The sequence below is a fragment of the Hypanus sabinus genome, chromosome 31 (assembly GCF_030144855.1).
Source record: "Hypanus sabinus isolate sHypSab1 chromosome 31, sHypSab1.hap1, whole genome shotgun sequence".
Lineage (NCBI taxonomy): Eukaryota > Metazoa > Chordata > Chondrichthyes > Myliobatiformes > Dasyatidae > Hypanus > Hypanus sabinus.
The window spans coordinates 2,474,185-2,498,805 of NC_082736.1; the positions used below are offsets into that span (position 1 = coordinate 2,474,185).

The following is a 24,621-nucleotide window of genomic DNA, read 5'->3' on the forward strand; positions in this document are numbered from 1 at the left end:
GTCCTAACCCATTCGACCTTTCCTCCAGGCCCGCATCATCCCTGTAAATTTTCTCTGTGCTCCTTAAGCCTCACATCTTTCCTGTAATTCGGTGACCAAAAGTGCACAAAATACTCCAAATTTGGCCTCAACAGCATCTTATACAACTTCAACATAAAAGCCCATCTTCCGTACTCAAAAACTGATTTATGAAGGCCAACGTAACAAAAGCTTTCTTTCTGTGATGCCCTTTCAATGAATTATGTACCTATATGGTCAGATCTCTCTACTCTACCGGACTCCTCAGGGTCTTGCCCTTCGTTCACTGTGTAAGAACCAGCCTGAGTGGTCCCACGGAAATGCAAAACCTCGCACGTGTCGGCATTAAATTCCATCTGCCATTTCTCAGCCCATTTTTCCAGCTGATGCAAGCCCTGAAACCCTACCTCACAGCCCACTGCACCCTCCAATCGTACAGATATTGACGTGCTGTGATAAGCCCTTCCTCACTGCCCAATACCCCCTCCAATCGTGCTGATATAGACGTGCTGAGATAAGCCCTTCCTCACTGTCCACTGCACCCTCCAATCGTGCTGATATAGACGTGCTGTGATAAGCCCTTCCTCACTATCCAATACACCCTCCAATCGTGCTGATATAGACGTGCTGTGATAAGCCCTTCCTCACTGCCCACTGCACCCTCCAATCGTGCTGATATAGACGTGCTGTGATAACCCCTTCCTCACTGCCCACTGCACCCTCCAATCGTGCTGATATAGACGTGCTGTGATAACCCCTTCCTCACTGCCCACTACACCCTCCAATCGTGCTGATATAGACGTGCTGTGCTAAGCCCTTCCTCACTGCCCACTACACCCTCCAATCGTGCTGATATAGACGTGCTGTGATAACCCCTTCCTCACTGCCCACTGCACCCTCCAATCGTGCTGATATAGACGTGCTGTGATAACCCCTTCCTCACTGCCCACTACACCCTCCAATCGTGCTGATATAGACGTGCTGTGATAAGCCCTTCCTCACTGCCCACTGCACCCTCCAATCGTGCTGATATAGACGTGCTGTGATAAGCCCTTCCTCACTGCCCACTACACCCTCAAATCGTGCTGATATAGACGTGCTGTGATAACCCCTTCCTCACTGCCCACTACACCCTCCAATCGTGCTGATATAGACGTGCTGTGATAAGCCCTTCCTCACTGCCCACTACACCCTCAAATCGTGCTGATATAGACGTGCTGTGATAACCCCTTCCTCACTGCCCACTACACCCTCCAATCATGCTGATATAGACGTGCTGTGATAAGCCCTTCCTCACTGCCCACGGCACCCTCCAATCGTGCTGATATAGACGTGCTGTGATAAGCCCTTCCTCACTGCCCCCTGCACCCTCCAATCGTGCTGATATAGACGTGCTGTGATAAGCCCTTCCTCACTGCCCACTGCACCCTCCAATCGTGCTGATATAGACGTGCTGTGATAAGCCCCTCCTCACTGCCCACTGCACCCTCCAATCGTGCTGATATAGACGTGCTGCGATAAGCCCTTCCTCACTCCCCAATACACCCTCCAATCGTGCTGATATAGACGTGCTGTGATAAGCCCTTCCTCACTACCCACTACACCCTCCAATCGTGCTGATATAGACGTGCTGTGATAAGCCCCTCCTCACTGCCCACTGCACCCTCCAAACGTGCTGATATAGACGTGCTGCGATAAGCCCTTCCTCACTCCCCAATACACCCTCCAATCGTGCTGATATAGACGTGCTGTGATAAGCCCTTCCTCACTACCCACTACACCCTCCAATCGTGCTGATATAGACGTGCTGCGATAAGCCCTTCCTCACTCCCCAATACACCCTCCAATCGTGCTGATATAGACGTGCTGTGATAAGCCCCTCCTCACTGCCCACTGCACACTCCAATCGTGCTGATATAGACGTGCTGTGATAAGCCCTTCCTCACTGCCCACTGCACCCTCCAATCGTGCTGATACAGACGTGCTGTGATAAGCCCTTCCTCACTGCCCCCTGCACCCTCCAATCGTGCTGATATAGACGTGCTGTGATAAGCCCTTCCTCACTATCCAATACACCCTCCAATCGTGCTGATATAGACGTGCTGTGATAAGCCCTTCCTCACTGCCCACTGCACCCTCCAATCGTGCTGATATAGACGTGCTGTGATAAGCCCCTCCTCACTGCCCCCTGCACCCTCCAATCGTGCTGATATAGACGTGCTGTGATAAGCCCTTCCTCACTATCCAATACACCCTCCAATCGTGCTGATACAGACGTGCTGTGATAAGCCCTTCCTCACTGCCCCCTGCACCCTCCAATCGTGCTGATATAGACGTGCTGTGATAAGCCCTTCCTCACTATCCAATACACCCTCCAATCGTGCTGATATAGACGTGCTGTGATAAGCCCTTCCTCACTGCCCACTGCACCCTCCAATCGTGCTGATATAGACGTGCTGTGATAAGCCCCTCCTCACTGCCCCCTGCACCCTCCAATCGTGCTGATATAGACGTGCTGTGATAAGCCCCTCCTCACTGCCCCCTGCACCCTCCAATCGTGCTGATATAGACGTGCTGTGATAACCCCTTCCTCACTGCCCACTACACCCTCCAATCGTGCTGATATAGACGTGCTGTGATAAGCCCTTCCTCACTATCCAATACACCCTCCAATCGTGCTGGTATAGACGTGCTGTGATAAGCCCTTCCTCACTGCCCAATACCCCCTCCAATCGTGCTGATATAGACGTGCTGTGATAAGCCCTTCCTCACTGCCCCCTGCACCCTCCAATCGTGCTGATATAGACGTGCTGTGATAACCCCTTCCTCACTGCCCACTACACCCTCCAATCGTGCTGATATAGACGTGCTGTGATAAGCCCTTCCTCACTATCCAATACACCCTCCAATCGTGCTGGTATAGACGTGCTGTGATAAGCCCTTCCTCACTGCCCAATACCCCCTCCAATCCTGCTGATATAGACGTGCTGTGATAAGCCCTTCCTCACTGCCCACTGCACCCTCCAATCGTGCTGATATAGACGTGCTGTGATAAGCCCTTCCTCACTGCCCACTGCACACTCCAATCGTGCTGATATAGACGTGCTGTGATAAGCCCTTCCTCACTGCCCACTACACCCTCCAATCGTGCTGATATAGACGTGCTGTGATAAGCCCCTCCTCACTGCCCCCTGCACCCTCCAATCGTGCTGATATAGACGTGCTGTGATAAGCCCCTCCTCACTGCCCACTACACCCTCCAATCGTGCTGATATAGACGTGCTGTGATAAGCCCTTCCTCACTGCCCACTGCACCCTCCAATCGTGCTGATATAGACGTGCTGTGATAACCCCTTCCTCACTGCCCACTGCACACTCCAATCGTGCTGATATAGACGTGCTGTGATAAGCCCTTCCTCACTGCCCACTGCACCCTCCAATCGTGCTGATATAGACGTGCTGTGCTAAGCCGTTCCTCACTGCCCACTGCACCCTCCAATCGTGCTGATATAGACGTGCTGTGATGAGCCCCTCCTCACTGTCCACTGCACCCTCCAATCGTGCTGATATAGACGTGCTGTGATGAGCCCCTCCTCACTGTCCACTGCACCCTCCAATCGTGCTGATATAGACGTGCTGTGATAAGCCCTTCCTCACTGCCCAATACACCCTCCTATCGTGCTGATTTATACGTACTGTGATAAGCCCTTCCTCACTGCCCACTACACCCTCCAATCGTGCTGATATAGACGTGCTGTGATAAGCCCTTCCTCACTGCCCACTGCACCCTCCAATCGTGCTGATATAGACGTGCTGTGATAAGCCCTTCCTCACTATCCAATACACCCTCCAATCGTGCTGATATAGACGTGCTGTGATAAGCCTTTGAAACTTAGAAACTTCTATTTTCATGAGCATCATTGGTTTACAGAATATGTGCCGAACTCGTTTGCTCAGCACTAAAGGTGTCTTTCTGTCACAGCATGGCTGTGCACGGGACAGGCTAACGGGGACAGCAACGCACACAAAACACTGTAGTAACTCAGCAGGTCAGGCAGCATCTCCGGAGGGGAACAGGCCGTTGTCGTTCTGAGTCATCATCCTGTCTTGATGAAGGGTCTCGGCCCGAGACATTGGAGGTTTAATTCCTTCCATATTTGCTGCCTGACCTGCTTAGCTCCTGTCTGGATTTGAAGAACTCACCTTGAGGAAGTGTTTGCCCGAGCCATGCTGTCGTAGAGTTATACGGAATGGAAACTGGCCCTTTGGCCCACACAGCCGTGTTGACCCAGGTGCCTGCCTCCGCTAGTCTCACAATCCTGCATTTCACAGCTCAAAAGCCCAACCTGAATTTATTATGTCACTGGACAACCCTGAGATTCACTTTCCTGTGGACATACGCACTGAATTCATTATCAGAATGACTGAAAGGCTGCGCTAACTGTGGTGTTCAACCAGTGTGCAAATGACAACAGACTGTGAAAATATAAAATGAAATAAACAATAACCATAATCAAATAAGCAGTAAATATCGAAAACGTGAGATGTAGAGTCCTTGCAAGTGAGTCCCGAAGTTGTGGGAACAGTTCAGTGATGGGGAAAGTGAAGTTAAAAGCTCAGGGTAAATTTATTATCGAAGTACAAATGTCAAGGATCAGCCATGATTGAATGGTGCAGCAGACTCGATCGTCCAGATCACCTGAATCTTCTGGTCTTATGTCACCAAGTACAACTCTGTGATTCATATTCTTCCAGGCTTACTCAATAAATCCCCCAAGCATAACAGAATGAGCGAAAGACGACACCAACTCCGCGTACTACGATGTACAAAAGGCAACAAACTGTGACAACGCAAAAAGAAAGAAATAATTGAAATCAATAAATAAGAAGTTAAGTATCAGGAAAATGAGATGAAGAGTCCTTGAAAGTGAGTCTACAGGTTATGGGAACATTTCAGTAATGGGGCGATGGAAGTTGAGTGAAGTTATCCTCACTGGTTCAGCAGCCTGATGGTTGAGGGGTAATAACTGTTCCTGAACCTGGTGGTGTGGGACCTGAGGCTCCTGTACCTCCTTCCCGATGGAATCAGTTCAGAGTTGAGGTTATCCTCACTGGTTCAGGATCCTGATGGTTGAGGGGCAATAACTGTTCCTGAACCTGGTGGTGTGGGACCTGAGGCTCCTGTACCTCCTTCCCGATGGAATCAGTTGAGAGTTGAGGTTATCCCCTCTGGTTCAGGAGCCTGATGGTTGAAGGGTAATAACTGTTCCTGAACCTGGTGGTGTGGGACCTGAGGCTCCTGTACCTCCTTCCCGATGGAATCAGTTCAGAGTTGAGGTTATCCTCACTGGTTCAGGAGCCTGATGGTTGAGGGGTAATAACTGTTCCTGAACCTGGTGGTGTGGGACCTGAGGCTCCTGTACCTCCTTCCCGATGGAATCAGTTCAGAGTTGAGGTTATCCTCACTGGTTCAGGAGCCTGATGGTTGAAGGGTAATAACTGTTCCTGAACCTGGTGGTGTGGGACCTGAGGCTCCTGTACCTCCTTCCCGATGGAATCAGTTCAGAGTTGAGGTTATCCTCACTGGTTCAGGAGCCTGATGGTTGAGGGGTAATAACTGTCCTGTACCTGGTGGTGTGGGACCTGAGGCTCCTGTACCTCCTTCCTGATGGCAGCCGTGAGAAGAGAGCGGGGCCTGGGTGGTGGGGGTCCCTGATGATGAGTGCTGCTTTCTTGTGACAACGTCCCTCGTAAATGTGCTCAGTGGTGGGGTGGGCTTTACCCGTGATGAACTGGGCCATATCCTCTACACACTTTTCTCAAAACCTTTTCTATCCGTTAACCCACCTAAATCTTGTTTATAAGTTGTAAATGCACCTCCCTCTTGCAGCTCATTCCATATACCCAGCACCCGCTACGTGATTAAGTTACCATTTCCCCTCTCATTTTAAAATTGTACCCTACAGTTCTAAACCGCCCCTCCTCCCTGGCAAGAAAGACAGTGACTAACCATCTTCTCTACAGCCTTCATGATTTCATAAACCCCTATAAGGCCCCACCCCACCCCACCTCCCTCACTCAGGGAGAACAGCCCCAGCCGGCCCAGCCTCTCCATTTAACTCAAGCCCCCCAGTCCTGGTCTGAACTTTGCAAAGCCCTTTCCAGCTTAATGAGACCTTCATAACTCCACGTAATACTCCAAGTGCAAAGGTTCACTTTATTGTCAAAGTATACATGTAACTACAACTCTGAAATTCTTCTCCAGATAACACACACGAAAGGAAAAGGAAACAAAATTCACCGACCCCAGAATCCCCCATCCCCTCCCCACAGGGAAAACAGCAACAATGAAAAGCCCCGACCCCTTCCTCCGCAGAAAAAAACAGCATCAATATAATCCCCGATCCTCTCACTCACAGAAATAAAGGACAGTAACAACAGCAACGCATCCCCAACCACTCACTCGCAGAAAAAACCATTGACAACAACAATCCCTGACCTCCTCACTTGCAAATGAATAGCGACCGTCTGGCCAATGACATGACTCCCGGATTTAGTTATTCTCCATACTTACAGTCCATTCAATTGTTGCCTTGACAACAGTGTCAGGAAATATACAGGAGACTTGAGCCAAAAGCATAGCAGCAGAGATCATTCGACTGCGACATTGCAAAATAACTGTCCACGAGGGGCCACAAAACAAGAGAGAACACGACAAGGCAACAGGGTAACTGAGGGCTGGGGACAATTGGTTGAGGCTGGCTGATTCAAGGGCTGTGGATAAGAGCCGGGTTTAAATAGGCTGCAGGTGACGGGCTGGCAGGTACCTGCCTGTGCAAGCCCAACAAACTGAACAACGCTGGAGTCAACTCACACACCACACTTGCCAGACCGGCTTTCAATTCCTGAGTCCGTTCAGAGTGCTGAGCACTTTGAGATGAGATATTATAAAAACTACAATCTTTTTTCTCTTAAGTAAGTACTCTTAAAAATTCAAACAAAATTCCACTTTGAATTTGGTTTTGTGCTGTGATTAAACTGAAAATTAATTGGATTCCTTCAAGCATAATCTTAATGAACACTTTAATGAGTTATTCTGCTGTGATCCTGCCTGGGCTAACACACAGAGTGGAGCAGCCCCTGGTATCAGCAGCACAAGCAACAGATGACAGGCAGATAAAGAAGAAAATGTGCAGAGTTTTAAGCAAAGGCACCAACCGCCTTAAGGCAAATCCAAACTACAAATCTCCTTTACACTAACTAGAAAAAGCACCTGGAAAAATAATTATTTGAAATATAAAGGTGAAGAGCACAGTGTAGTAACCAGGCCCTTCGGCCTACGGAGTCTGCCCTGACCCTCAACCAGCCACTTACAGTTGCAATGAAAAGCTTGTGAACCCTTTGTAATGGCCTGTTTATTACTCATTCATTACTCATCAAATGTGGTCCCATCTTCCTCTAAGTCACAATCATAGCCATGTAGCGATGTGCTACACAGCGCTGAAATAATGACACGCAGTCGGTAAGTCGTTTTGAGACTAGTTTATTCAAACTTCACGGCGCTGGCATTTAATCCCTAGTGCTCACCCTCTCCGGGCGGAAATAACGTCAGGGGTGCATTACCAAAGTCTCCCCCCGCGTGCTGGCTACTTGTGGCTACTTGTGAGCTGGTTTGCCTGCACAGAAAGTGGGTCGCCACAGACAAGCACAATCTGCCCAAAATAATAACTCACAAACAGTTGTCTGGTTCACATACTCCACTGAACCCAGACTATGATTGTTTAAATGGTGTACTCAGTGTTGACCAGAAGAAGCACAATTGTTTGTGTGTTATTAGCTGAGCTAAATTGTGTTTGTCTATTATTGTTAGATGAAGATCAGGCCACATTTTATGAGTAATGAATGCAGAAAACCAGCTAACTGCAAAGGATTCACAAACTTTTTCTTGCAACTGTATATCGGCACCAGTTTATTCCACCACATTGAAACCTACTCCATCCCAGGCACAAAAAGATCAAAGTAAACTTATTATTAAAGTACAGTGCTGGACAAAAGTCCTGATGAAGGGCCTTGGCTATATATAGCTATAAGGCCTTGGCGCACGAGAGTGAGAGTGAGAGAGAGAAATTCACAGTAAAACAAAAATACTATAGACAACGAAAAACTAAATACAAAGACTGACCAGCAACTAATATGTGCAACAGAAGACAAACTAGAAATAAAAAACAAATAAATAATGCTGAGAACATAAGTTGCAAAGTTCTCGAAAGTGAGTTCATAGTTCGTGGAATCAGTTGAGAATTGAGGTGAGTGAAGTTATCCTCACTGGTTCAGGAGCCTGATGGTTGAGGGGTAATAACTGTTCCTGAACCTGGTGGTGTGGGACCTGAGGCTCCTGTACCTCCTTCCCGATGGAATCAGTTCAGAGTTGAGGTTATCCTCACTGCTTCAGGAGCCTGATGGTTGGGGGTAATAACTGTTCCTGAACCTGGTGGTGTGGGACCTGAGGCTCCTGTACCTCCTTCCCGATGGAATCAGTTCAGAGTTGAGGTTATCTTCACTGGTTCAGGAGCCTGATGGTTGAGAGGTAATAATTGTTCCTGAACCTGGTGGTGTGGGACCTGAGGCTCCTGTACCTCCTTCCCGATGGATCAGTTCAGAGTTGAGGTTATCCTCACAGGTTCATGAGCCTGATGGTTGAGAGGTAATAACTGTTCCTGAACCTGGTGGTGTGGGACCTGAGGCTCCTGTACCTCCTTCCCGATGGAATCAGTTCAGAGTTGAGGTTATCCTCACTGGTTCAGGAGCCTGATGGTTGAGGGGTAATAACTGTTCCTGACCCTGGTGGTGTGGGGCCTGAGGCTCCTGTACCTCCTTCCCGATGGAATCAGTTCAGAGTTGAGGTTATCCTCACTGGTTCAGGAGCCTGATGGTTGAGGGGTAATAACTGTTCCTGAACCTGGTGGTGTGGGTCCTGAGGCTCCTGTACCTCCTTCCTTGGGGTTTGAGGGTTTGGGGGTGTGGAGGTGTGGGGGTTGGGGGTATGGGTGTGGGGTGTGGAGGAGTTTTGAGGTGTGAGGGTGTGGGTGTGTGATCATTGATAATGGATGCCATTTGCTCGTGGCAGCACTCCTGGTGTTCACTGGTGGTGAGGTCTTTTCCTGTGACTGGGCCGCATCCACCACTTTTGGTAGGCTTCTCGTTCAAGGGCATCGGTGTTTCCATACCAGTCAATATACTCTCCGCCACATACAGAGAGACGTTTCTCAGTTTGAGATACAGTCCAAATCTGCGTAAACATCTGAGAAACTAGAGGCGTTGTCATTCCTTGTTTGTGATGGCACTTGTGTCCTTTTCCCAGGACAGATCCACCAACGATGCCACGGGAATTAATGCTCCTGACTCTCTCCACCTCCCACCCGGCTCGAAGGCCCCAGTTTCTTACTCCTTTACCAGAAAACCTAACTCTGGGCCTGGGATACAAGATTTCAATCCTGAGGAGACAGCGGAAGGCTGGCAAAAGGGTTTAGGGTGAAAGGCAAATCTGAGGGGGGGTCTTCTTCAGGAACGAGCTTGTAGCGAGGTTTGAATCGCTCTGTGGTCGGGAAGGGTACAAAGGGCTATGGTCTGGGTGCAGGTAAAAGGGACTAGGCTAAGCAGGTTGGCACAGACTAAATGGGCCGATGGGCCCGGTTCAGTGCTGTCCCACTGCAGCAGAAGTGCGAGCAATCGAGTCGAGCATGATGCTCTCTTCAGTAGCTGTCTATTATTGGGTGTTCGGGAGGCTGTGGAGCCAACCTGGGACATTCCTCTCATAGATGGCCTGTGCGTGACTTCGCTCCACGTGACGGGCAGCCGCCACATGGTCCTTGACAGATCGGGGTCAGCGTCCAGTGATGACCCTTCACCGCTGCAGCCTCCCTTGTGTCATCACCTTCCTCGGCTCTTCCAGGAAGGTCTTGGTCAGACCGCTGCTTGACTAGGTCCTCCCCCTTGCCCTTACTGCCATAGGCGACCCCACCAGGAGGTAAGCAGCATCGCTGGCGGGATCTCGGGAACTCACCACGGCGAGGTGGAGAATCCTCCATGGCTCGACGAGACTGGGTTGGCTGGGTTTAGTTTACTTGGAGCAGAGGAGACAACAGGAAACCTGACAGAGGTGTGAAAAATTGTGCGAGGCACAGCCAGGATCGGCAGTAAGAGACTCTTCCTTGTTGAAGAGATGTCTATGAACCGAGGGCAGAGGCTTAAAGTCAGCATCCATCCATCATGAAGGACCCCTCTCACCCAGGACATGCCCTCTTCTCACTGCTACCATCAGGGAGGAGGTACAGGAGCCTGAAGACACACACTCAACGATTCAGGAACAGCTTCTTCTCCTCTGCCATCAGGGAGGAGGTACAGGAGCCTGAAGACACACACTCAACGATTCAGGAACAGCTTCTTCCCCTCTGCCATCAGGGAGGAGGTACAGGAGCCTGAAGACACACACTCAACGATTCAGGAACAGCTTCTTCCCCTCTGCCATCAGGGAGGAGGTACAGGAGCCTGAAGACACACACTCAACGATTCAGGAACAGCTTCTCCCCCTCTGCCATCAGGGAGGAGGTACAGGAGCCTGAAGACACACACTCAGCGATTCAGGAACAGCTTCTTCCCCTCTGCCATCAGGGAGGAGGTACAGGAGCCTGAAGACACACACTCAACGATTCAGGAACAGCTTCTTCCCCTCTGCCATCAGGGAGGAGGTACAGGAGCCTGAAGACACACACTCAACGATTCAGGAACAGCTTCTTCCCCTCTGCCATCAGGGAGGGGGTACAGGAGCCTGAAGACACACACTCAGCAATTCAGGAACAGCTTCTCCCCCTTTGGCCATCAGATTTCTGAATGAACATTGAATCCATGAACACCACCTCACTACCTTTATACACCTACTGTACTTCAGGTTTTATTCTGTACTGCAATGTGTTGCTGTTGCCAGTGATGTTAAACCTGATCCTCACTCTGACCATTCCTGTCTGTCCATTTGCCTCGAACTCCACGACACTGTCAGTTTCCATGACTACCCAGGGTACCCGTTCTGGGCACCTCCCACTCGCTGTTCAAAAGATAAGCTTGACCCTCAAATTACCCTTAAACTTCTCCCCTCATGTTCTCCGGTGCCGGGCATTTCTACCCTGGAGAAAAGATTCTGGCTGTCTGTGCCTCTTAATGACCTCTTTCAGGTCTCCTCTCAGACATGTTCTTGACAAATTTCGCTCTGAGGAAAAACTTGGAACTTACGAAGTGTCAGGATAAGCATTTGGCAGAGGAGGCTACGGTTAATGTGCTCACTGGTCAGCATGGATAAGCTGGGCCGAACGGCCTGTTTCCAAGCTGCATTCTGGAATGATCAATAAACCAATTGTTCAGAATAAACTAACTGACCTTGCCTGGTGTCTCAGGGCTGGGTGTGTCTGTATCCACCCCTGGAACTCCTTCTCTGTCCCCTGTCCCACACCCCTCCCACGGCGCTCCACCCTCACCATTCCCAACATCCTTTCCTCCCGCCAGATTTACAAACTCACTCTCCGCTCCACGTTGACAAATACAGTGCTGTGTAAAGGTCTTAGGCACCTGAGGTGCAGACAAGTACCTCAGACTTCTGCAGAGTACTATTCATGTTCTGAACAAGGACAGAAGAGCTGAAGATGGCGCCAGAGGGCAATTTCTTTCAGTTCATCTGTGGAACAGTTTAAATTCTTCTCTGTAATGCCTCTTTTCTCTTTTCAAGATGGCTGGAGTCCTACCGGAGTCTGCGATCCACAGCTACAATTAAACTGCGGTGGTTTGTTGTTTCCAGCTGTTGGAGCTCGTCGAGCAGCTTAGTGTTTTCGATACCTGCAGGAGCCGCCTGGAAGACGTCGGCCTCAGGGTGCCGCCCTTTGTCCGACCCAACTCCACGCCAGTGTCACTGACAGGAGGTCGGATCACCGAAACAGCAATGTCGGCATGAGTGTGTCATCGAAACAGGGCGCTGTTCCTCTCTCCCACGTCTCGCTGTGGCACGAGCAATACCTCTCTCCCCTTCATTAGCAAGATATCAAAGTGCTGCAATGAACAGGGGCTTTTTTTGAAGGATTTTGATGGTGGTCACTTTGCTGTTGCCTGCATGGCGTGTGGCAGGGGCTGACCCTGTCACTGAGTCAGGCGATACCTGTGTGGGAGGGGAGAGGGGCTTTGGGGTTCTAACATTCGTTCTCTGGGGTTTCCTTCTGTTTTGAGGATGTCTGTGAAGAGTAAGAATTTCAGGTTGTACACTGTATACATTCTCTGACACCAGGTGGAACTGAAGTGTAAGACAAAGACTGCTTATCAGTAGCACATAAAATCGGATCCGGAAATGATGGCGATCCCTAGCTATTTCATTATATATTCCAAAATCTGAAGCACTTCTAGCCCTAAGCATTTTGGATAAGGGGTAAATTTACAACAAAATCCTCCTCCTGCGTATTGTGGGTTGGCTCGGTGGAGATGCATCCACACACAAGCGCTGAAATAATGACACGCAGTCAGTAAGTCGTTTCGAGACCAGTTTATTCAAACATCGCGGCACTGGCACTTAATCCCTAGTGCCCGCCTGCTCCGGGCGGAAATGACGTCAGAGGTGCATTACCAAAGTCTCCCCCCCCCCCCCCCCCCGCGCGCTGGCTATTTGTGAGCCGGTTCGCCTGCGCAGAATGTGGGTCGCCACAGTGTAGGGTGCTCTTTCCCTCTGCTGGCCTGCAGGTCACCCTTGTAGCTCCTGCTTAGCACCTGCCCCCCCCCCCCACCGTGAACAGGGTCACGTAAAGCCATGGGCAGCTGGTACAGACCACAAGTCCTGGTTGCGCAAACACAGGCCCCAGGCAGACAATTTCTGGAATCAAGAGATCCAGGTACGATCTCCGGAAAGCCACCTCACGGGCAAAGTGGCAACTCCGGACTAAACTTAAATCACTGAAGGAAGCTGGGCAGCCGTGGCCGGATTAAAATGTTATCACTTCCTACAAGTTGAAAGCAAGCCAGGTAGGTGACTTCGCTGGCAGGTGAGCTCAATGCCTTCTGCGCTCACCCACAAACTCCCTCGGATGACACAGAGATTTCAGTCTCTGGGGTCGACGTGAGAGCTACATTTTAGGATTGTGAACCCACAGACAGCATCGGCCCAGATGGGGAACCCGATCAAACAGCAAAGAGCTGTGCGGATAACTTGGCTGGAGTGTTCACTGAGATCTTCAGTACTCAGTCCGAGGCTCCCACCTGCTTCAAGCAGGCTTCAGTGATGCTGGTGCCTTGTCTCAGTGACCGTCGTCCTCACAGCCACAGTGAGAAAGGGTGCTGGCGGAAAGATATCAGCATCTGTTTGAGAAGCAACCTGGATCTGTTCCAACCTGCCGACTGGCACAACAGCTCGGCAGCAGCTCTACACTCAACCCTGGAACATCTGGACAGCAAAGATGCAGACATCAGCATGCTCTTTATCAACTGCAGCTCAACATTCAATACTTCCATCCCCTTAAAACCAATCGATAAACTCCAAGACCTTGGCCTCAGTACCTCCTTGTGCAACCGGATCCTCGATTTCCTCACTCGTAGACCCCCATCAGTTCGGATTGGCAACAACAGCTTGACGATCTCCATCAGCATGGGCACACCTCAATGCTGTGAGCTTCAACCCTGCTCTGCTCACTTAATACTTATCACTGAGTGGCTAAGCACAGCTCTAACGCCATATTTAAGTCTGATGACAACACCACATCACTGACGGCATCAAGGTGGTGAGGAATCAGCATACAGGAGGCAGACTGAAAATCTGGCTGAGCGGCGCCACAACAACCTCTCACTCAATGTCAGCAAGACCCAGGAGCTGATTATTGACTGCAGGAGAAGGAAACCAGAGGTCGATGAGACAGTCCTCATCGGGGGATCAGAGGTTGAGAGGGTCAGCTAATTTAAGTTCTTCGATTTTCTTACCCAGGAGGTATCCTGGGCCCAGCAATAAAGTACGATTACAAGAAAGCACGGCAGAGCTATGAAGATTCGGCGTGACACGTAAACCTTTGATAAACCTCTACAGATGTGTACTGAAGAGAATATTGACTGATTGCATCATGGACTGGTATGGGAAAACCAATGCTTTTGAGTGGAAAATCCTACAGACAGTAGTGGATACACCCAGTCCATCCCGGGCAAAGCCCTTCCCACCACTGAGCATATCTACATGAAGCATTGTCGCAGGAAAGCAGCATCCATTATCACAGACCCCAAACCAAGGACATGCTCTCTTCACGCTGCTGCCATCAGGAAGGAGGTACAAGAGCCTCAGGTCCCACACCACCAGGTTCAGGAACAGTTATTACCCCTCAACCATCAGGCTCCTGAACGAGTGAGGATACCCTCACTCTGAAATGATTCCATTGGGAAGGAGGTACAGGAGCCTCAGGACCCACACCACCAGGTTCAGGAACAGTTATCACCCCTCAACCATCAGGCTCCCGAACCAGTGAGGATAACCTCAACTCTGAACTGATTCCATTGGGAAGGAGGTACAGGAGCCTCAGGTCCCACACCACCAGGTTCAGGAACAGTTATTACCCCTCAACCATCAGGCTCCTGAACCAGTGAGGATAACCTCAACTCTGAACTGATTCCATTGGGAAGGAGGTACAGGAGCCTCAGGACCCACACCACCAGGTTCAGGAGCAGTTATTACCCCTCAACCATCAGGCGCCTGAACCAGTGAGGATAACCTCAACTCTGAACTGATTCCATCGGGAAGGAGGTACAGGAGCCTCAGGTCCCACACCACCAGGTTCAGGGACAGTTATCACCCCTCAACCATCAGGTTCCTGAACCAGAGGGGATAACTTCACTCAATCTCAATTGTCCCATTATTGAAATGTTCCCAATCCAACTGACTCAGTTTCAAGGACTCTTCATCTCATGTTCTCGGTATTTATTGCTGAATTATTTATTTACTGTTATTTATTTATTTATTTATTTTTCTTTGTATTGGCACTGTTTTTTGTCTTTTGCACACTGGTTGTTAGCCCCTCCTGTTGGGTGTGATCAGAAACACAGAAACCCTACAGCACAATACAGGCCCTTCGGCCCACAATGCTGTGCTGAACAGGTTCAGAAATCACCTAGGCTTATCCATAGCCCTCTATTTTACTAAGCTCCATGTATCTATCCAGGAGCCTCTTAAAAGACCCTATCATATCCGCCTCCACCACTGCCACCGGCAGCCCATTCCACGCGCTCACCACTCTCTGAGTAAAAAACTTACCCCTGACTTCTCCTCTGTACGTACTCCCCAGCACCTTCAAACTGTGTCTTCTCATGCTAGCCATTTCAGCTCTGGGAAAAAGCCTCTGATTATCAACATCATCAATGCCTCTAGATTTGATTTGAGCTTCCTAAAGCCTGCACAAGCTTCCTCTCCTTATTCTATTATTCTGTAACGGATTTACCGAGGATGCCTGCTGGAAGATGAATCTGGGGCCTGTACATGGTGACATAAATGTACTTCGATAATAAATTCACTTTGAACTTATCATTAATGCTCTTAATCTTTAAAGGTATTCAGCAGGCACGATGCAGCTCAAACACAGGGCTGTGGGCAGTGGTGGGAGAGAGGCTGCAGTGCGACGGCCCACAGTCATTTCATCATGAGGCTGAGAATTTATGCATGTTTGGAAAGGTGTGTCCTGCTTAGGGACGGTCAGCATGGCCTTGTGTAGGCTAGGTCGTGCCGAACAAACACAATCGAGTGTTTTGAGGCAGTGACAAAGAGGCTTGGTGAGGGTTGAGCCGTGAATGCTATCTACGTGCACTTCAGTGTTATGTTCATGCAGAAGGTGAGCGTCTCGGCCCAAAATGTTGACTCTTTATTATCGAAGTACATATAGGTAGCCATACATAGAACGTGGAGTTTCAGTTTCTTGCGGGCATACAAAGGGAATCAGTGGAATGTCGCAGACCACATTCAACAGGGCGGACGAGCAACCAACATGCAAACGACAACCCACTAAGCAACTACTGTACTGAGCGAAAACATATATACAGTTAGGGTGCCTAAGATTTTTGCACAGTACTGTATTTGTCTGCTGCCATAAAACAACAAATTTCACGCCAAATGTTAGGGTAAGTAAACTCTGATTCTTCCAATGAACACTGGAACTTGCAGAGGGATCTGGACCGGCTGGAAAAATGGCAGATGGAGTTTAATACAGACAAGTGTGAGATATTGTACTTTGTACAGGCCCAGAGCCATCAAACAGGTATTAACTGTTCTTGAACCTGGTGGTGTGGGACCTGAGGCTGAGCCACAATGCCTCAAAATGGATTAATGCAAATGTTTCCTCCACAAAGCATTAATATACAAATTACAGTGTAAAACCAGTCTGCTGACACATTATGAGCTGCGATATTCAGAGACCGTGAGATACAGCCCTGTGCAAAAGTCTTGAGGCACATAAATATGTACAGCCAGGGTGCCTGAGACTTTTGCACAGTACTGTATTTGTCAACATGGAGTGGAGAGCGAGTTTGTAAATCTAGCAGGAGCAAAGGATGTTAGGAATGGTGAGAGTGGAAAGCTGTGGGAGGGGTGTGGGACAGGGGGCAGAGAAGGAGTGTCAGGGGTGGATGCAGACATACCCAGCTCTGAGACACCAGGCAAGGACATTTGATTCCAGACAACTGGTTTATTGATCATTACAGAATGTCTCTCTGGTGCTTCCCGCTCCCTCCCCTCTCCCTTCCCCTTTTCCCAACCATGATTCCCCTCTCCCTGCCCCCTTCCCACTCTCAGTCCACAATAGAGACCCAGATCCAAATCAGGTTTATCATCATTCACATATGTCATGAAATTTGTTTTTTTTGTGACAGCAGTACAGTGCGATACATAAAATCACTACAGTCCTGTGCAAATGTCCTAGGCACCCTAGCTACATGTACGTGCCTAAGACTTTTATAAAGTAGTGTGGTGCAGACATAATTTAATGAAAAATGTCCTTTGGACCTACAAACCAGGGAACAGGGGAAACCCTATACAGTCACAGGGAGAGAGTGAAAATGGGAAACAGAAAGGACCCGAGAACTGAAATAAAGCCAATCACTGGAACTGCAAGGTAGCAGATCAGGCAGCTGGAGCACAGAGGCGACAATCCTTGAGCATCTATACTGAATCTCAAGCGCTTACCCGTTTGGCCAATTTGACGGCGTCGGAGGTGAGCCGGTCCCTGAGCTGCTGGTCCAGCTGGGCCGCGGGCGCGATCTCCACTACCTTCTGGTGGCGCCGCTGGATGGAGCAGTCCCTCTCGTACAGGTGGACCACATTCCCGTACTTATCACCTGGAGAGGGAAGGGGGTTCCAACGGTCAGGCGGAAAGACAACTGTATGATGTTGCAGTCTGACAGCAGGGTGACCCTGCCAGAATGGAGACCTGCTACACCACTCTTCATGCTCGACTGGCTCACTCGAACACACAGTCTCACTGGCGGCATGATAAAAGTACAGCTCCGCGGTTAGTGGATTATGCGCCACGCCTGTAAGACCATCCGACCATCAGAAAAAAGAGCAATTTTAAGCCTCTCGACCCAGTGACTCGGTACTGCTATTCCATCATGGCCCCTTTATTATCCTGTTCAATTCCATCCTTCTGCCTTCTCTCCGTAACCTTTGATGCCCTGACTCAGCAAAACCTATCAGTCTCCATTTTAAATACAGTACCATGCAAAACTTTGGCACATATATATAAGCTAGGGTGACTTTTACTCAGTACTGTATTTGTCAACATGGAGTGGAGAGCGAGTTTGTAAATCTGGCGGGAGCAAAGGATATTGGGAATGGTGAGGGTGGGGCGCCGCGGGAGGGGTGTGGGACAGGGGGCAGAGAAGGAGTGTCAGGGGTGGGTGCAGACATACCCAGCTCTGAGACACCAGGCAAGGACATTTGATTCCAGACAACTGGTTTATTGATCATTACAGAATGTCCCTCTGGTGCTTCCCGCTCCCTCCCCTCTCCCTTCCCCTTTTCCCAACCATGATTCCCCTCTCCCTGCCCCCTTCCCACTCTCAGTCCACAATAGAGACCCAGATCAGAATCAGGTTTATCATCACTCACACACGTCAGGAAATTTGTTTTTTTTTCTGTGACATATAAAATTACCACAGTACTGTGCACAGGATTTAGGCCTCCTAGCTATAGATGTGTGCCAAAAACTTTTGAACAGAACCGTATTAGCAGGATCAAAGGTGGACAAAACTGTGGGGGCTGGTGTCCCAAGGAACTGTGGCTGTGATAAACCTTTGCTGGACACCAGCCAGCATGGAGACTTGGCCTGTTTTGGCTGAGTTAGCCAGTTCAGAAAGCGATTACACCCACAGTGCATGACCTCTTTTTCATCCCATTTACTTCGTCAATCAGGACAAACCTTTCTGCTCAAACCGGGACTCCTGAGAAATCCACCTCCATTCCGTGCGTGACGAGAGGCATGTGGCAGTCTTTACCCCAAGAGCAGTGACTGCGCTCGTCAGTTAGTGGTAAGGATCCATGGCATAACAAAGGTTGGGAAGCCCTCCCTTCGAGGAAGAGACAGAGCTGGAGATGCTCCGGGAGAGAATTCTTTAGTTTAAGGACCAGGGCTGAAGCCAGTGGGACGACGACTGAAACTGTGAACTTAGTAGAGGGCAGAATTGGGGAATCCTGTGTGACGTCGGAGGGTGCAGACAGACAGAAAAGGACAAGGTCACAAGATTTTCTCAACCTCTCATGATGGATTGAGAGGTAAAACTACAATCAGCATGAAACGCTCAGATAGTTTCGCAGGAGGGAGAAGCGAGGATGGTGTGATTGCTCTTGGACTGTGGGAGATAGATGTAACATCAGCTTCCATTACCATTACCGACCTGGGTCAGCTTGAGAGATGGCGACAACTTAACAATACAGGAGCAGCCGCGGGCATTCGGCCCCTCTAGGCTGCTCTATCCAATCTGATCACGGCTGATCCAATTCTCCTTTTGGGATCCTTATCTACGAAACGATGTGCTGGCATTGGAGATGGTCCAGAGGAGGTGCATGAGAATAACTCTAGGAATGAAAGGTTTATCGTGTGAAGAGTGTTTGATGGCTCTGGGCCTGTACTTTCTGGAGGTCAGAAGGATGAGGGGGAAGCTTATTGAAAGTTATTGAACATTGAAAGGCCTAGATAGAGGATGCTTCCTACAGTGGGAGAGTCTAGCCTTAGAACAGAAGAGAGGTGAAAAGTAATTTCAATAGCCAGAGACTGGTGAGTCTGTGGAACTCAATGCCACAGGTGGCAGTAGAAGCCAAGTCATTCGGTATATTTAGACCATAAGACATAGGAGCAGAATTAGGCCGTTTGACCCATTAAGTCTGCTCCCCCATTCAATCACGGCCGATCTTTTTTTGCCCTCCTCAGCCCCGCTCCCCAGCCTTCTCCCCACAACCTTTGATGCTGCGCCCACTCAAGAACCTCTCAATTTTCGTCTTCAATACACCCAACGACCCGGCCTCCACAGATTCACCACCCTCTGGCTCAAGAAATTTCTCCACAGCTCTGTTTTAAAGGGACGCCACTCTATCCTGAGGCTGTGCCCTCTCGTTCTAGACTCCCCACCATCCTTACCACATCTACTCTGTCTAGGCCTTTCAACATTCGAAAGGTTTTAATGAGATTCCCCCTCATCCTTCTAAATTCCTACAAGTACAGACCCAGGGCCATCAAACGTTCCTTGTAAGATAACCCTTTCATTCCCAGAATCATCCTTGTGAACCTCCTCCAGTGCCAGCATATCTCACCTTAGATGAGAGGCCCAAAACTGTTCATAATAATCAAGGTGAGGCCTCGCCTGTGCTTTATAAAGCCTCAGCAACACATCCCTGCTCTTGTGTTCCAGTCCTCTTGAAACGAATGCAAACATTGCTTTTGCCTTCCTTACCAATGAGTCAAACTGCACGTTAACATTTCGGGTGTTCTACACAAGGACTCCCAAGTCCCTTTTCATCTCAGATTTTTGGATTTTCTCCCCATTTAGAAAACAGTCTGCACATTTATTTCTACTACCAAAGTGCATGACCATGCATGTTCCAACATTGCATTCTAATTGCCACTCCCTTGCACATTCTCGGAATCTGTCTGTCCTTCTCCAACACTACCTCCATCAATCTTCGTATCAGCTGCAGACTTGGCAACAAAGCCGCCCATTCCATCGTTTAAATCATTGATGTACAGCATAAAAGGCAGCGGTCCCAACACCGACCCCTGCGGAACATCACTAGTCACTGGCAGCCAACCAGAAAAGGATGCTTCTTTTCCCACTCACAGCTTCCTACCAATCAGCAAATGCTCTAACCATGTTAGTAACTTTCCTGCAATACCATGGGCTCTTAACTTGCTAACCAGCCTCATGTGTGGCACCTTGTCAAAGGCCTTCTGAAAGTCCAAATATACAACATCCACTGCATCCCCTTTATCTATCCTGCGTGTAATCTCCTCAAAGAATTCCAAGAGGCTCATCAGGCAGGATCTTCCATTAAGGAAACCATGCTGACTTTTTCCTCCCTTGTCCGGTGTCACCAAGTACTCCATCACCTCATCCTTAACAACTGAGTCCAACATCTTCCCGACCACTGAGGTCAGGCTTATTGGTCTATAATTTCCTTTCTTAAAGAGTGGAGTGACATTTGCAATTTTCCAGTCCTCTGGCACCATGCCAGAGTCCAATGATTACTAATGCCTCCACAATCTCTACCGCTACCTCTTTCAGAACTCTAGGAGGTAGTTCATCTGGTCCGGGTGACTTACATACACTTGGGTTTTTCAGCAACTTCTCCCCTGTAATCGTAACTGCACTCACCTCTCTTCCCTTGTCAGAATGATTTTTGGGTTTGAGCAAACGACTTTGGCTACCAGTCTTCTGTTCCTTGACAATGTATTGTGGATTTAATTTGGGACAATGCATTTCCTAGAAGCTGTGAATCCCAGTCCAGACGCTTCTGGCGTCTGTGGGATGAATGTGAACCAGAAGGTGTGAAGTTTGTAGGTCGTGTCAAAAGAAAGCATTGTCTATACTTTGTAAATATGGAGTTGCCCTTTGAGTCTAGCAAATAAACATCGAGCCCCACACTGGGCCAGCAGACCTTTCCACCGAAAGCATCTCGGTACGATGCCTGTTGTATCTAGTTTTGTCGAGTAAAAAAGCTGCTTTGGATCCACCAGTAACTCTCTGCGGTGATTTCACTCACGCAACAACATTTGGCGTCAAGAGTAGGATGCCTTCCCACGTGTGGCCAGCGATCTTAGTGGGTGAGTATTTTCCAAATAAGAGGACCCACACTTGGATCTGTTCACAGGAACACGGGCATCACGAACGCAGAGAGCTGAACTGGCAGTTACAAGAGTGGTGTGTGTGTTTATGTAAGTGAGGAAACCTTGCATGTTAACTTGGTGAGACCAGCTGCGAAGGGTGGGGACGCCAGAGTGGGGGCGTGTATACTCATTCGGGGAGCTGCATTTCAGTGGATACTTTTACAAGTGTGATGCAAAGGAGTACAGCAGGCATCAGGTGCTCAAAAGTGGCAGACTGCGCTTTTAAATTTGCGCTGTTAACTGGTATCCGTCTTCTATATTGTGCGTAGTGTGAGAATTCGTGTGGCGGTAATTCGGGGAGATGTTTTACCCAGATAGATCTGCCAGGATGGCACCTACTGAGGTTGAGAACCCTGATGACCCAAGCCAGCCCTCGACCTTGATTGCGACCGTCCATAAGCCCGTCACCCTCGGGGAGAAACAGAGCATTTTGTCTGAGTTTCCCTCACTTAAAGTCACCCGTGGGAATTCAGAGTTCTGCCGTAAGCTTGAGGAAATGGTTGACATTCACCAGATGCACCCGAAAGATATACACATGTTGGTAAAAGCAAGGTGCCTGAGGAATGTGGGACAGGATGGCCCTGGGGTGGGGGATGGGGGGCAACTGTCCGGAGCGCCAACAATGAAGAAATACACCACTCTTTTAAAGGGCAAGTGAGGCAGTGACCGGGAGGAGGTGAGAGTAACTGGCGAACGATAACGGCAGTGATTCAAAAAGCTGATGAGACGGCCATGGATTATGCAGAATATAAATATTGAGCATATGGGGAGTATTCCGGGTTGGATAATTGAGGGAGGGTGATTTCATTCACGCAACCACACCCTCACACCCTTCAACATCTGACACACAGCCAGTGCCTTCCACAGTGAAGACTGATGCAAAACACTGATTTAGTTCATCTGCCATCTCCTTGTCCCCCGCTATTATTTCTCCAGCTTCATTTTCTAGCAGTCCTTTATCCACTCTCATCTCTCTTTTATTTTTTACACCCTTGAAAAAGCTTTAACTATCTATTTTGATATTGTTTGCCAGCTTGTTTTCATATTTCATCTTTTCCCTCCTAATGATTCTTTTAGTTGCTCTCTGTAGGTTCTTAAAAGCTTCCGGCTAACATCTTTGTTGCATGCCCTCTCTTGTTTTTACATCAGTTTGTCAGCCATGGTTGTACTATTTTGTCATTTGAATACTTATTTTTGGAATACACCTGTCCTGCACCTTCCTCATTTTTCTCGGACACTCTCACCATTGCTGCCCTGCCAGCATCTCCTTCTAATTTACTTTGACCAACTCCTCTCTCATACCACTGTTACTACCTTTACTCCTGCCATGTCAGACTTCACCTTTTCCCCATCAAATTTGAAGTTGAATTCAATGATACTGTGATCACTGCCTCCTAACGGTTCCTTTACCTTCAGCTCCCTAATCACCCCCGGTTCATCACATAACACCCAATCCAGTATAGCTGATCCCCTCGTAGGCTCAACGACAAACTGCTCTGAAAAGCCATTTCTTAGGCATTCAACAAACTCACTCTCCTGAGATCCATTTGCAAACTGATTTTCCTAGTCGACCTGCATGTTGAAAACTTCTGTGACTATCACAACATTGCCCCTTGACTCGCCTTTTTCTATTTCCCGTTGTAATCTGTGGCCCACATCCCAGCTTCTGTTGGGAAGCCTGTATAAACTCCATCAGGGAATTTTTTAGTCTTGTGGTATCTTAACTCAACCCACAACATCTTCTGATCCTATGTCACATCCTTCTACTGATTTAAGGCCATCCTTTACCAGCAGAACCACATCAGCCTACCTTCCTATCCCTCTGATACAACATGTAACCGTGGACTTTCAGCTCCCAACCACAACCATCCTTCAGCCACGATTCAAAGATGGCCACAACATCATACCCAACAACCTGTAAAAAAGCAACAAGATCATGCACCTTATTTCCTCTACTCTGTGCACTGAGATATCACACTTCCAGTACTGTATTTGCTGTCCTTGTCGATTCCGCATCCCTAATGCATTGATAATCACCCTGCTGGCTAAACTTTTGTCCTATCATTTGCAAAATTAGTTTAAACCCTCCCCAACAGCTCTAACAAATACTGGTCCCCATTGGGTTCAGGTGCAACCCGTCACTTTTGAACAGGTCATACCTCCCCCACAAGAGATCCCAATGATCCAAGAGCCTGAATCCCTGCCCCCTGCACCAATTCTCAGCCACGTATTTATCTGCCAAATCATTCTGTTTCTACCCTCACTGGCGTGTGGCACAGGCAGAAGTTCAGGAATTACTACCCCGGAGGGCCAGCTTCTCAGCTTTCTACCTCGATCTCTATTTTCTCTCTTCAGGGCCCCGGCGTTTCCTTCCCATGTTATTGGCACCAATATGTACCAAGGAAGCTGGCTACTCCCCCTCCCTCCCCAGAATGTTGTGGACGTGATCCGAGACGTCCCCGACCCTGGCACCAGGGAGGCAGGGTCCCATTCGGGTGACCCGTTCACGTCCACAGAATCTCCTGATAACAGAATGGTAAGACTCTTGGTAGTGTGGAGGATCAGAGGGATCTTGGGGTCCGAGTCCATAGGACGCTCAAAGCAGCTGCACAGGTTAACTCTGTGATTAAGAAGGTATATGGTGTATTGGCCTTCATCAATCGTGGAATTGAATTTAGGAGCCGAGAGGTAATGTTGCAGCTATATAGGACCCTGGTCAGACCCCACTTGGAGTACTGTGCTCAGTTCTGGTCGCCTCACTACAGGAAGGATGTGGAAACCATAGAAAGGGTGCAGAGGAGATTTACAAGGATGTTGCCTGGATTGGAGAGCAGGCCTTATGAGAATAGGTTGAGTGAACTCAGCCCTTTCTCCTTAGAGTGACGGAGGATGAGAGGTGGCCTGATAGAGGTGTACAAGATGATGAGAGGCATTGATCATGTGGCTAGTCAGAGGCTTTTTCCCAGGGCTGAAATGGTTGCCACAAGAGGACACAGGTTTAAGGTGCTGGGGAGTAGGTACAGTGGAGATATCAGGGGTAAGTTTTTCACTCAGAGAGTGGTGAATGCGTGGAATGGGCTGCTGGCAACGGTAATTGAGGTGGATACGATAGGGTCTTTTATGAGACTTTCAGATAGGTACACTAAGCTTAGTAAAATAGAGGGCTATGGGTAAGCCTGGT

General features: G+C 48.9%; 1 protein-coding gene across 3 annotated transcripts in view; it reads right to left on the reverse strand.

Moving 5' to 3' along the window:
* The window catches only part of LOC132383728 (pyruvate carboxylase, mitochondrial-like), a 950,497-nt gene that overhangs the window by 794,493 nt on the left and 131,383 nt on the right, over window positions 1-24,621 (reverse strand). For all 3 annotated transcript variants that reach the window (XM_059954922.1, XM_059954921.1, XM_059954923.1), the window contains exon 7: window positions 17,249-17,400. In XM_059954922.1, coding sequence (XP_059810905.1) covers window positions 17,249-17,400 — 152 coding nt within the window. The remainder of the gene's footprint in view (window positions 1-17,248; window positions 17,401-24,621) is intronic.